Raw genomic sequence first — 13,078 nt, 5'->3', positions numbered from 1 at the left:
AATATTGAGCTTGACTACACAACATTCTGTGACGCGTACATCTGATAAACTACAGTTCCCGTTTCACCATCGGGGGGCGTGACTATCAGGTATTGGTGCAGAGTCAGTCAAGACGATGGCTCTGTGATTGGTCAACTTGCAAAGCAAAAAACTCCCATGTAATGTAGCGGCGCGGGAAATCCTGTCAGTGTTGTAAAGTTTACTTTAGGCAGAATTGTTTACATCTATTTAACTGGTTTAGTAAATAGATATCATATTTGAACCCGGCGTTTCTGTGGTGTCGGAACTTGTACCACTTATGAAGATTAACGGAAGTCATTGAAGTGTTTCCAGTTTTCTACATGCAACTTTGAAGGCTAAGGCTAGCTTGAAGGTCTGTTATTAACATGTAATCTCAGTGGAAGAGACGGACTGGTTTAACATGTAACTCAGTGGGAGGACACAAGCTGGTTTTTACATTTAACTTAGTGCGAGGACTGGTTTTTACATGTAACTCTGTAGGAGGACACAGACTGGTTTTTACATTTAACTCACTGGGAGGAGACGGACTGGTTTTTACGTTTAACTCAGTGGGAGGACTGGTTTCTCGCGGGCTCCAGGATGACGGCCTCTCTTCAGCACCCGGGCTACGACCCAGAGAGACTGCTGTGCGTCGCAGAGAAGATGCCGTGCCGAGTCTCCCAAGCGGGGACTCTACTCTCGCTCATGGGGGAGGTCAGTACATCTCGCTCTATGTAGATAAAGAAGTGACGGCAGCGATTACAGATCAGCAGTATGAATGAATTGCATAACTGTCATACTTTAACTACATTTGATGTGGTCTGTGTGTGTCCATAGCCAGCCCAGTACAGCTATCCTTCCATATTTCTCTACGGACACCGGTCCACAGGGAAGAGCCACGTGATCAACACTCTGCTGATGGACCTGGAGGTAAGGGCTTCTTGTGACAACTGCCTCATGGCGACAGTGCTTATTTTACACTTAACACAACAGGGAATAACCACAGCCCTATAGGCCGTCCTATCTAAATATAACATTAATAGACCAGAGCCCATCCCTGGCCTCTAATACCAAACTCAGAGTATGGTAATATTACAATTCCAGCCCTGTAGGAAATGCCTATCGTCCTACATTGGCTTTAGTTCAGATGCAGATGATTGAGGGGTGTGCATATGGGGTTGACCCCCTTTCTTAACAGTGCTTAGTAATTGGGGGGTTAACTTCTAACTTAGCTGAGGTAACCTGTAGGCTTTGTTAAGAATGATAGCATCGCACATAACCTGCTTATTAACTACATGTATCTTAACAGTGCTTTGATGTATCCTGTGGACATTGGGCGTTGACCCCAAACCCTTCATCTATGTCTGTGCTAGCCGCCGGACCATCCAGCCCCGTTCAGGGTAGAGATGCTTGCAGGTTGTTGTAGTAATTAGGGGGTTGACTTCTCACTTAGCTGAGGTAACCTATAGGCTTCGTTAAGAATGATATCATCGCACATAACCTGTTTAATCAGTACAGTCCCTTTGGATAAACGCATCTGCTGAATAGGCAAAGTTAATTTAATTGAATAATTTAGCAGAAGCTTTTATCAGTACAATTGCATTCTACAAGCATACTATCAAAACCATCAAAAATCTTAATACAAACCAGCTAAGTTTCTAGTGTAGTGTAGATATGGGAATCAGAACACCAGATTAGTATTTATGTCTTTATAAATATTCTTTGTTGTAGTGCAAGAAATGTATATAGAGAGATCCACAACATTTCAACAGTGAATTAGTAGCGTTAACCTGTTCCCATGCTAATGCCGTGCTAACGCGGCGGTGCTGTGTGCAGCTGCCCCACGCCACGGTGAGCTGCGTGGAGTGTGTTTCCGTGGGGCTGATGTTTGAGCGCGTTCTGCTGGCGCTCTTCGGTCCGGACACCTCCACCCTGCTCCCTCGCAGCCCCTCGCTCTCAGACTTCGTCCGTATCTACCGGCAGCAGGCCCCCCTGAGCCCAGCCAATCAGACGCGCTACATCGTGAGTACTCCACACTCTTCTTCTATGGCAGCTTGTGTTTGTGTTTTCATAGCAGAATTCTGATGTTGAGCAGATGGGGATGTTCTGTTGGGTGATCGATGCCTGAATGAATATAATACTATAACTGACATTATTTTCTAGTTCAGCAGGGCAGATTCAGTTTAATGGTTATTACTTATTGCTTATTAAGACTTAATAAGCAATTATGTGATTAGTGAGCAGAGTTCTGCTCCAGTTTTTTAAATGAGATTGTAAATCCTATGCTTTGGTGTTGAATGGATTGAAACCTTGTGCTAAAGCTCATAATACCCTGGCTTCACTGCGTTCTCTTGCAGGTCATCGAGAAGGCAGAGCTTCTGAGGGACATGGACTCAAACCTCCTCCCTGTTCTCGTCCGCTTGCAGGAACTGGTGAGAACTGGCTGTATGTTTGGATACGAATCTAGAGGTATAGGATGGTGTAGTGGCTCGGGTGTTTGACTATCAACAAAAAGGTATTCATGGCTTCATTTGCGGCGTCAATATAACTGACTCACTTGGATATGAAAGTAGATGATGGAAGTGGATGAGGACGATGATGATAAAGAAGCAGAAAGAATGCTCATCATCAGTGCATCGTGACCCCGATGTTCAGAGCAACCCGAGTAATTTTGTTCCTGTTGTGTAAAAAAAGAAAGGTGTTTTTATTCAACACGTGTCAATCTAGCCTGGGATCTTTTTTGATTTTAAATACTGTGTGTGTGTGTGTGTGTGTGTGTGTGTGTGTGTGTGTGTGTGTGTGTGTGTGTGTGTGTGTGTGTGTGTGTGTGTGTGTGTGTGTGTGTGTGTGTGTGTGTGTGTGTGTTCAGGTTGATGATAATGTCACAGTGATCCTGCTCAGTGAGATCGTCTGGGACCGGTTCAGACCAAACACCGGCTGCTTCGAACCCTTAATCCTGTATTTTCCGGACTACAGCAAAGGTAGGCAGCATTAAGTCTTATCCATGCATCCGTAATGCAGCCGTACTTTAAGGATTTGGTTGGTTAGTGGTTGACATGGTCTATGTCTGGATGTAAATCAGCCATTTTGTTTAACTCTCCTCGCTTTGTAGACACCTTCAGAAAATGTGCAGTTGGCCATTCAATAACCTCCATTTTATACGAAAAAGTGTTGTATATGATATATGATATATGTATATTGATATATGTGTGTGTGTGTGTGTTTCCAGGTGACCTCCAGCAGATCCTGTCCCAGGACATCCACCCCTCCTACTCTCCGGAGCTGTACTCCGCCTTCATCAACATCCTGCTGGGGGTCTTCTACTCCGTGTGTCGGGACCTCCGGGAGCTACGTCACCTGGTGAGGACCCAACACGCACAGACTCCTGCCGGAGTTAAGAAGGGGCACGCCCCCCGATGACACTAGAGTGGTTCCGATACCAATCGCAGTATCGGAAATTCCTCCGATAGAGGGTTAGGTAACCCTCTCCAACCCTAACCCTAGAGCCAGGGATATCCACCTTGTTTTCTGAAAAGCTTTTTAGTATTCATTATTAAAGTGTAACCATTCATAATTTGCTATCTTCACTCCATAAATTACTAAAACGCATTTGTAAATGGGTATTGGCCTGCTCTGGTCAGCATTTGTTGATTTCTTGTTTTTTGTTTTTCAGGCTGCCCTCAACTTCTCCAAGTTCTGTGAGCCTCTGAAGGAAGGAAAAGGTAGGATGTTATTCGGATTCCTGCTTCATCCATTTTTAATACTTCACTTTGACAGTGTATTTCTCTCCTGTGTGTGTCAACTAATACCCCACGATTCTTGTTTCTGTAAATTTCATAGCCTGCTGGGTTTATATTGAAAGATAATAGCTGTATCCTCCTGGTTCCATCCCACAACCTTTTGTAATACAGAATAAGAGGTTTTTGTAAATATTATTTTATTAGTGGTGGAGGCTGTGGTCGTGGTTGTATCCATATAATCACAATGCTAATACTTTTTATTAGCATTGCTTCTTAAAGTATTATTTTTCCAACAGGCAGCTCTGACATGTTTAACCATATCATGAGATCGTGATACTATGGGAGGGTTACAGGAAGATGCGCAGCCTGGACGTTGGATGTTAAAGGGGACGTTTCTCTGTTTCTCCAGTGAAGGAGAGCGACACCCACAAGCTGTGGAGGAACATCGAGCCGCATCTGAAGAAGGCCATGCAGACCGTGTATCTCCGAGACGTCTCCAGGTCGGTCCATCTACGTGACCCCGCCCCCGCCTCCGCACTTGCATGCGGCTCATTCGTCTGTGTTCCACTTTTGTTTACACTCAGCTCTCCTACCCAGAACTCACTGGAGTTGTCTTTATTGATCCCCGGAGGAATGTGGGGAATGTGGGATTCTTCCAGTTGATTCATGAACAATCAGAGCAAATAATCAATATTGAAGCAATTACAAGTTTAAGTTCTGCATGATAACGTTTCGAAATGGACCAATGAAAGTGCAAGGCTTGATTCTTATTCTTCCTCTACTGGTAAGGTTCAGAATTTTACTGATGGCAGTTGACCACTACTGATAGCAGTTCGACCAGTTCTGTTGTCTTTACTCGTAGTGTTAACTATTGTATGTAGCCCTGAACTTTTACTGGTAGCCGTGGACCATTATCGGTAGCCGCTGACCTCTAGGAGTAACAAACCAAACCGTTGGTTGTTGTACCACGATGATGCTTTACTCCTATTTCAAAGGTTTTATTTTCTTTCACCTCTTTTCCCCCACTCTGCAGTGTCCAGTGGGAGCAGCAGCTGCAGCAGACGGAGGAGAAGGAGTGTGCTGCTTTGAAAGGTAACTCCTCCTCCGCCTCATCACCCAGTCCACACACTGGATCAATCTATGGCAACTACCTAACCCTAACCCAGCATGGCAAAGAAAACTAAAACAAAAAAAAAAAGAGTACAATTCAGCACATTCTGGCAAGGTTAACGTTGGGAACAGTCCGATCCGTACCCTTCTCAGTGAGTGTTCAGATGTTGTGTTTCTGTCCTCAGGGCTGTCTGCCCATGCCCACGTAGAGCTGCCCTACTACTCCAAGTTCCTGCTGATCGCTGCCTACCTGGCGTCCTACAACCCGGCCCGCACCGACCGCCGCTTCTTCCTCAAGGTGCCGCACACGCATATCTAGAAATAGATATCTATGCACCTGTAGCTGTAGATACCTATATCATTATCCATTTTTACCCTTTCTTCTCCCCTTTCTCAGCACCACGGTAAAATCAAGAAGACCAACTTCTTAAAGAAACATGAAAAGGTGATTATAACCACACGTCTTTCTATATTTAATTTTTTGAGTAATATGCATTTCATAAAATATTACTTTAATCAGAGATATCTCGTGTTTCATTTGTATTTCCTTGCGACTGTCTTACGTTATATTTTTAACGGGGCTTAGTGGGTCTATCATGATGAACATGATGATGATACTTAGCTGTCAGACGTTGATATCCTTGTTATTGACGAGACGGTCCTCTTCTGTGTTCTCCATTTCCAGACCAGTAACCACCTGCTGGGGCCCAAGCCCTTCCCCCTGGATCGCCTGCTGGCCATCTTCTACAGCGTGGTGGACAGCAGGGTGGCCCCCAGCGCCAGCGTCTTCTCCCAGGTCAGCAGGCCCATGGCCACTGAACACCCTCATCACACACCCTGTTAGCTTTAAAGCTTAAAGTGTTTTGGGTGGTATTGGACATTTGACCTCCTACTTGCTGTTTTTGTCATTCAGCAGAGGGTTCTCAGATGCGTGTCAATAACTAGCAGGTAGTCCATTGCATACAAGCCATCACACTAACCTGCACTATTGAGTCTTAGTTATAGTTAGGTGTAGTTGGAGGAGTTTGTTCAGTGTAGTGGTGGAGCGGGTCCAGGGAGATGGTGTGGTGTTCCACTGATTGATGCTTGTTTTGGTTCTGCTGGTTGACCTCAGCAGGCTGGTATCTGTGTGCTGTATTCAGTAACCGTTACACGTTTAGCAAAAATATACTTCAAAAGGAACTAGGTGGAATGTGGCGTTCGATTTACCTTGGCTTAAAGCTGCTGCATAGTTCTCCTCTAATCAACGTTTACGCTTGTATTGTCTCAACCCAGGTCATTATTAGCTAGTTGGCTGTATGTTCTCCTGCTCTTATGAAGCTCATTAAGAAGTGGATCCTCTCCTTCCAGATCTCCTCTCTGGTGACCCTACAGCTGCTCACCCAGCTGGGACACGACGACCAGCTAGACGCCCCCAAATACAAATGCGCCGTCGCCCTGGACTTCATACGAGCCATCTCAAGGTAGAGTGTGTGTGTGTCTGGGCTACTTGTGTTGAAGTCTCACATCAAATAATTATAAAACTGATTTATGTTGTCTTTTCTTATTGAAGGACTGTGAACTTCGACATCGTCAAGTACCTCTACGACTTCCTCTAAACATGACAACCTTGTAGCTTTATACCAATCTAGAACCTCAATATGAAATATCAGAGTCCATTCGACATCAAGGACCACAGGGCCGTGTTTGTAGAATGCTGCCTCCTAGTGGTCGACCAATGGTTTACTTGGTTGAATAAATATGTGGCACTTATTTCTCTGCTTGCATCCAAATGCAATAAAAAATGATACATTTCACATGTGTAAATATGGACGACATCATGGAATCTATAATAAATATGAATCTTGAGATCATGCTGTTTCAGGATTAACTTGATTATTTGTTTTGATCTGATATGAGGACCAAATATGCTTTATAGCAGTGGTTCTCAAATGGGGGTATGCGTACCCCTAGGGTACTGGAGTACTGCACAGGGTAATAAAAAAATTATATATATATATATATCGTAAACTTTGAAATATATATATATATATATATATATATATATATATATATATATATATATATATATATATATATATATATATATATATATATATATATATATATATATATATATATTTCAAAGTTTACGATAGTTAGTTTTTCACCCTGAGCAAGCTTAAATTCCGAAAGCAAGAAAATAGAAAATGGACAAGTGGTTGAAATGCACATCCAGAAACACCAAAATGTTTCAGGAGGAATATATTTTAATGGGAGTCACCTCTACATGCTCTGACCCTCCCCTGGTGTTGTGCTTCTTTTGAGGGGTGAAATTAACCAACAGTTGCATGAAGCACAGGCCCATGTAGAACGCACATACATTTGTTGTTTATTACATTTTTTTTGTGGGGTTCTCTGCTGGAAAAATATCTTGAGGGCGTACACTAGTAGAAAAGGTTTGAGAACCAATTGTATATGCTGTATGTGCTGAATCCTATTTAATACAACATGTGGGTGCGACACTGACATGTGAATGGCCCGATACTACACAGGTCAACTACTCCCTGGCTGAAGATGGAGGGCGGCCTACTGTGCCTTTTAATAGTCAGGAAACTATTGGTCTGTATGTCCCTTAGGCAACAGCATGGGATCTTTTGTCGGTATAACCCAGGTTGACCTTCACAACCAAGTCACAATCCCGTATTCAAACTTCCTATCAAGGTATTCAACTACAAGTAACAAACAAGCATTATTTTCTTTACAAAATCAAATCGCAAATCGTTCAAATGTGATCGGTTTTAATCAATTTATAAAATGTCAACAATTCAACTGCAATTTTTCAATAATTTGTGCCTAGATTATTATTGAATTATTTACAATCCAACATGTGAGCTACAAATAGACTGTTAACCACTGTTAGTGGTTACTATGTTAACCACTGTTGGTGGTTACTATGGAAACCATTTTTGGTGCTTTACATCGTAACCACTAACATTGGTTACGATGTAAACCGTTTTTGGTGGTTACTATTGAAACCGCTGTTGGTGGTTACTATGGATACTGCTGTCGGTGGTTACTATGGAAACCGCTGTTGGTCTTTAATATGAAGGTCCAGCTGTAGGTCCAGTCCTCGTCCTGTCACAAGGGGTCCCTGTCTTGTCTGATTTGACTCCTGACCTAGATTAGATTACGTTTAGTCGAGAATGGGTTACCAACCGACCGGTCAATCAAAGCCCTTCCCTAGCCAAGATGCACTTGCAACTGAATTTGGTGCTTCCCACCAGCCTCGTGAGACCAGCCTCATCTGAGTTAACTTGTTTCTCTCTTCAGATCATTCCAGCCCCCAGACCGTTGAAAGCCTCTCTAAAATGTAACAAAATGATCATGAAAGTGCAGCAGAATCATAGGTGTTCTATCGGAACTAGACTGAAATATGATGTGAAAAGATTTACAGTAATCTGGACGGAAGGGTTTTCTATACAGGAGAATAGACTTTTACTTGACTTCCAAGATAAGGCTGAGTTATTTAACCTGATTCGTTGGACTTTTTTTAACCATGCTTTGAGATCAACGATTGCCCGGCCGTACAGCTGTTCATCAAGTAACGATAACTCGAAAATCTGGATGGTCTCAGGAGGATCCCTCCCAACGGTTGACGGCCCACACCCATGTGGCATTTTGGTTTATTTAAACAGCAAAAAGTCACCCCTGAACAGTTGGCTGTGCAACTAGCGTAGCAAAGGGCTTCGACTGCGGCCGGTCGGCTGACGAACCCCACGAGTTCGAGGGCAATGGTGGCTACGTTTTGGGGGGTGATGTCCGTTATGAAGAGATGGCCCGTCACAAAATGGGGGGGTGGGAGGGGAGACCCTCAGACACTGTGTCGGCGGCTGTGGATCATAGCCACGATGTGAGTCAGGTCCAGACTTTTGATCATCACCTCCATGAAGTCCTCGTCGCTGCGAGCGCCGGCCACAAACTCCTCCAGGGACAGCTCGCCTGGGGGAGGGACGCGGGGATCAAACAGAAAATATATCAACGAATACACAACATCAAACTAAATGAATATAGTAATATACTAAATAGCAATGAAATAAATACTGCTCTTTATTTAAGTGTTTTTTTCCCACTCGTGTTCAAAATGTCATTAGTCTGACAGCGTTGTTCGTTAGCCATTAGCTAGCGATCTGTTTGTTAGCTGTCTATTTTGGCGGGAAGCCGCTCACCGTCGCCGTTGATGTCGATGCGGTCGAACACGCTGTTGGTGAAATCCTCTGCGCTGGTTTCCTGGTTCTCGGTGCCGTTGATGGCACGGATGGCCTGTGGGGGGAGACCCAATCGTTTATTTATGTGTGACTGATTCACCTGAGCAGCAGCGGCAAGTGGCTGATTGATCGAGGTGTACCTTGATGATGTTCAGCAACTCGTGGCGGTCGATGCAGCCGTTTCCGTCAACGTCGTACAGTTTGAAGTACCAGCGCAGCTTGTGCTCCATCTTGCCCCGCATCACCAAGCTCAGAGCCGCCACGTACTCCAGGAAGTCGATGTAGCCGTCCTGTAAGGGCACCAAACAGCAGGCCGTCAGCAGGCACCACGCCAAACCAGCCTGGTGCACTGACTGGTACAGCCAACTAAACTTTTCTCTTGTCTTTTTCAAATAGTCTTTTAGGGGTGTGTGTGTGTGTGTGTGTGTGTGTGTGTGTGTGTGTGTGTGTGTGTGTGTGTGTGTGTGTGTGTGTGTGTGTGTGTGTGTGTGTGTGTGTGTGTGTGTGTGTGTGTGTGTGTGTGTGTGTCATACAGTTTGATACGTGTGTGTGTGTGTGTGTGTGTGTGTGTGTGTGTGTGTGTGTGTGTGTGTGTGTGTGTGTGTGTGTGTGTGTGTGTGTGTACCGCACACACACAGGCAGCAATCGCTGCATCAAAGGAACGCGTCCAAGAGATAATCCCGCCCCGAATTAAATCATGTAGTGAGATCATCAGATTTTAATCTAGTTTGACAGGAGGTCTAAATATAGCAGATCCTGTTATGACCTTCTGAGTTTATTAAACTATTTCAGGCAATACATAATCCTTATGGACTCTCATGGTACTTGTGATGTTAGCTTTGGCAATAGCAATGCAATAGTGGGTCAATTTAATAAGAATTTGAGGATTTCATAAATGAAGTCATTCATATTCAAAACATTAGCTGATATTATTTTGTGGCTTTTCTCTTATTCTGATTATTTAAAAGCCTGTATTTCTTCGCTTTTTGTCATACAAAGCAAGTTTATTGAAAACACAATCATGAATCAAAAACAAATATGTTCATTCAGAACTAGCATTTTTATTTATGAAAACTATTTAAACAATGGAATAAAGAAGCTCATTCATTGACAATATAATGGTACAGTCATAGGACACCTCAGTGACTGCAGCAGAACTCCATCCTTAATTCTGATGAGTGAAGACCCTTGATACCCTGTCTGCTCCCAAAGTCCCCATAGGAGGAAGAACCGGACCCCCAAGTCAATCGACCATTACCCTTCAAAGACAAACCATTGAGCGGAACTAACCGACCCCAAACCAATGACCCTCTCACCTTGTTCATGTCGAAGGTGCGGAACATCTGCTCGATATAAGCGTTGGCCTCAGAGTCCAGACCCCTCAGGCCGAAGAACTGCTTGAACTCGTGCAGCGTGAGCTGGCCCGAGGGACACTCGGTCATGAACTTCTTGTACCAGAGGTGCATCTCCACCGCCTGCAGGTCGTCCACCGTGCTCCCGCTGTTGTTCCCCATGGTCCTGGTGGATACCTCAGCTCCAGCCGGAGGGTCTACTGTGAGAGGAGGCTCCCTGTTCACAGTCACTCAGCGCTGGGTGCTGAGGCGGGGGCGGGGAGGGCCTTTTATCACCTCTCTCAGGTGTGTGAGGTCAGCCAGGTTAACCCTCCCCCCCCCCACCCACCCCCCCAATGTTCTTGTTCTGCGCTTATCGCCCGCTGTAATCCATCAGGAGGAGGATCATCTTGAGCTGATTCCAGGAGTGTGTGTTAATATTCCCGGAGTGTATCTCTCGTTGCCTAATTGCTTTACCTCCAAACACCTTCCACACGTCCTGCGTCTCCGCCCTGAAGACCAGCGTCAGGGGGAGATACGGAGGGAGGCGTGTGCCGTTATGTTATCTATAAGGAGAAGAATGGGTCTGTACTGAAGACCATCTGGGAGGGGATTTTGGAACATCTGCCCTCACCCCAAGAGCAGCAACGGGCCAGTATGCAGAGCGATAAACACCGCGGCCCTTTAGAGTAGAGGCCTCAGCACTATTTTTGTTAAGAATGACCTCTTCAAATATTGCTGACGTTTCCCTTCATGTTTTAGTAGGAAGAAGAAAAAAAAAAAGTCACCTTGCTAGTTCCATCAACTTCAGCTGCCCTCCTAATCCAAATAACAACCAAAACCATGACAACATAAGTTCCTTATTGTTCATTTATTTGCCGAACGATTCATAAACCCAAAGAAAAGGCGTGTTTGACAGAATGTTGAGTAGGAGTGTCGGACAGATACGACAGGACACAGGAGTGGCTCATGGAAGCAGTGTGTTCTTCACATCTGGTTAATACTTCGGCTTGCTGCCCGTGCTTCGGGCCGTAGTGGAGTCCTTTAAGCGAGCTCTTTCAGAAGTTATCGTATTTAGCAACTTCTTAGCATGTGGTTCAACATTGCATTTGGCAGACATAATGATCAGAACTTCAATACAGGAGTAGTAGCACCTGTATTAGTTACATATGTGGTAGAAGGTGGAAGACACTTGGATGAAATGGCACTAGCCTAAAATGATGTTCAAATAAAATACAAAAATATCAAATATTTAAAAAAAGGGACAATACAAAAATATACGGCTTACTTCTAATAACATTTTTACATCATGCTTCTGAACAAAGCAACCATACTGCGATGGTTACAAGGTTATTTAATTGCTGCATTTATTGTTAGTGTCAGATTTAAATAAATCGTAGTGCTGTCTCAAAGTTTGTGCACTGATATGATACATCCCCTGTAAATCAACAAAATGGCAAAACAGTTTTGAATGGTTGGCAAACTGAAAATGTATATCATGCTCAATAGAGTGCTATTGAAAACATCATTGTACCCAGGCTAAACAAAACAATCCCCTTGATAAAGCTTTTCAATAACCCGAATCTGGAATGAATAAAGTTAATCTTATGTTACCTTAAGTGGCAATCTCTTTAAAAAAGAAAGAAAGTACAGCTTTTAACGCCATAGGGGGCGCCAAAGAGCGCGAAGCAGAGCTCTTCGAGGTCCACACAAAGCTCTTAAGTCCCGCCCACACATCCGGACGTTGCATAAGAAGTCAACAGAAATGCATTAGTGTTTTGATTGCATTGGGAGTTGCCCCAACCGTACACACCTTTCACTTGTCATCTTACCTCAAAGACTTCTATTTACTTGACAAGCACAACTTCACTTAGATACGCTACCTTTATCATGTTTTTGGTGCAGTAATGGGGGGGGATTCAACCTCCCATCCTGGTATCATTATTACAAATGCTTCATTTCAAATATAATTTGAACATTTTAGTGTTAATGTTAAAAAGATATAAAACAACTTGCCGAGCACACTACTCTACACGGAATAAACGTATTGACTTAAATGTACGCTTAACAAAGTAAATAACAAAAATCACAGAAGGCAGAATGAATCCAAGCATAAATCATGCTATGTTATAAGAAGTAATAGGATAATTAACAAGCTATGCCACTTTAGCAAGGCCTCCGAGTCTCTAAAGTTGAACCTCCTGTAGATTCCTATAGGGCCGAACAAGCTTTAAGACCTAACAAACTTTAAGGCCTAACGAGCCTTAAGGCCTAACGAGCCTTAAATCCTAACGAGCCTTAAATCCTAACGAGCCTTGAGGCCTGGTGTCTCTGAGCTCGTTAGGCCTGGTGTCTCCTCGTTAGGCCTGGTGTCTCTGAGCTTGTTAGGCCTGGTCTCTCCTCGTTAGGCCTGGTGTCTCTGAGCTCGTTAGGCCTGGTGTCTCCTCGTTAGGCCTGGTGTCGCTGCTCATTAGGCCTGGCGTCTCCGTGAGTCCAGTCCTCCAGTGGTGGCAGCAGGGTAGACCTCTGGGGCCACAGCCCCCCTCTTCCCCCGGGTTAGATAGTTGTAGACAGAATCAAACACAGAAACTGTGTTCTCGGCAAAGAGCTGGGTCCACCTCATGGCCTCGGTCATCCACTCCACACTGCG

At 44.2% G+C, this 13,078-nt stretch overlaps 2 protein-coding genes across 4 annotated transcripts; one reads left to right on the top strand and one right to left on the bottom strand.

Moving 5' to 3' along the window:
* The first annotated feature begins 116 nt into the window (after positions 1-116).
* Positions 117-6,703, top strand: orc5 (origin recognition complex, subunit 5). Of its 3 annotated transcripts, none has more exons than XM_030342146.1 (15): positions 117-373; positions 571-714; positions 838-930; positions 1,837-2,022; positions 2,358-2,432; positions 2,870-2,981; positions 3,230-3,360; positions 3,674-3,722; positions 4,150-4,240; positions 4,774-4,832; positions 5,036-5,148; positions 5,248-5,295; positions 5,536-5,646; positions 6,201-6,313; positions 6,403-6,703. In XM_030342146.1, exons 2-15 carry the CDS (start codon positions 601-603, stop codon positions 6,446-6,448), a joined length of 1,341 nt encoding a protein of 446 aa, XP_030198006.1. In that variant the 5' UTR covers positions 117-373; positions 571-600; the 3' UTR covers positions 6,449-6,703. The 3 variants fall into 3 exon arrangements, with proteins under 3 accessions (XP_030198006.1, XP_030198007.1, XP_030198004.1); XM_030342147.1 differs by having other exon boundaries at positions 135-373; positions 600-714; XM_030342144.1 differs by having other exon boundaries at positions 135-714.
* Positions 6,704-7,198: 495 nt separating this feature from the next.
* Positions 7,199-10,725, bottom strand: guca1aa (guanylate cyclase activator 1Aa). Its single transcript, XM_030342172.1, has 4 exons — positions 10,414-10,725; positions 9,238-9,387; positions 9,059-9,152; positions 7,199-8,831 (listed from the first exon to the last, which is right to left on the bottom strand). Exons 1-4 carry the CDS (start codon positions 10,609-10,611, stop codon positions 8,704-8,706), a joined length of 570 nt encoding a protein of 189 aa, XP_030198032.1. The 5' UTR covers positions 10,612-10,725; the 3' UTR covers positions 7,199-8,703.
* Positions 10,726-13,078: the final 2,353 nt, after the last annotated feature.

Source organism: Gadus morhua, chromosome 19, assembly GCF_902167405.1.
Source record: "Gadus morhua chromosome 19, gadMor3.0, whole genome shotgun sequence".
Classification (NCBI taxonomy): Eukaryota; Metazoa; Chordata; class Actinopteri; order Gadiformes; family Gadidae; genus Gadus; species Gadus morhua.
This window is presented reverse-complemented; position numbering and strand designations above follow the sequence as displayed.

Bases quoted from the DNA above. Each gene is read 5' to 3' on its own strand.
- orc5 (XM_030342146.1), top strand. From the start codon at position 601: ATGACGGCCTCTCTTCAGCACCCGGGCTACGACCCAGAGAGACTGCTG. The intron at 2,433-2,869 runs GTGAGAACTGGC...GTGTGTGTTCAG, and splicing joins TCGTCCGCTTGCAGGAACTG to GTTGATGATAATGTCACAGT. The intron at 3,723-4,149 runs GTAGGATGTTAT...CTGTTTCTCCAG, and splicing joins GCCTCTGAAGGAAGGAAAAG to TGAAGGAGAGCGACACCCAC.
- guca1aa (XM_030342172.1), bottom strand. From the start codon at position 10,611: ATGGGGAACAACAGCGGGAGCACGGTGGACGACCTGCAGGCGGTGGAG. The intron at 9,388-10,413 runs GTGAGAGGGTCA...GTGCCCTTACAG, and splicing joins GCACCTTCGACATGAACAAG to GACGGCTACATCGACTTCCT. The intron at 9,153-9,237 runs GTACACCTCGAT...CTCCCCCCACAG, and splicing joins AGTTGCTGAACATCATCAAG to GCCATCCGTGCCATCAACGG.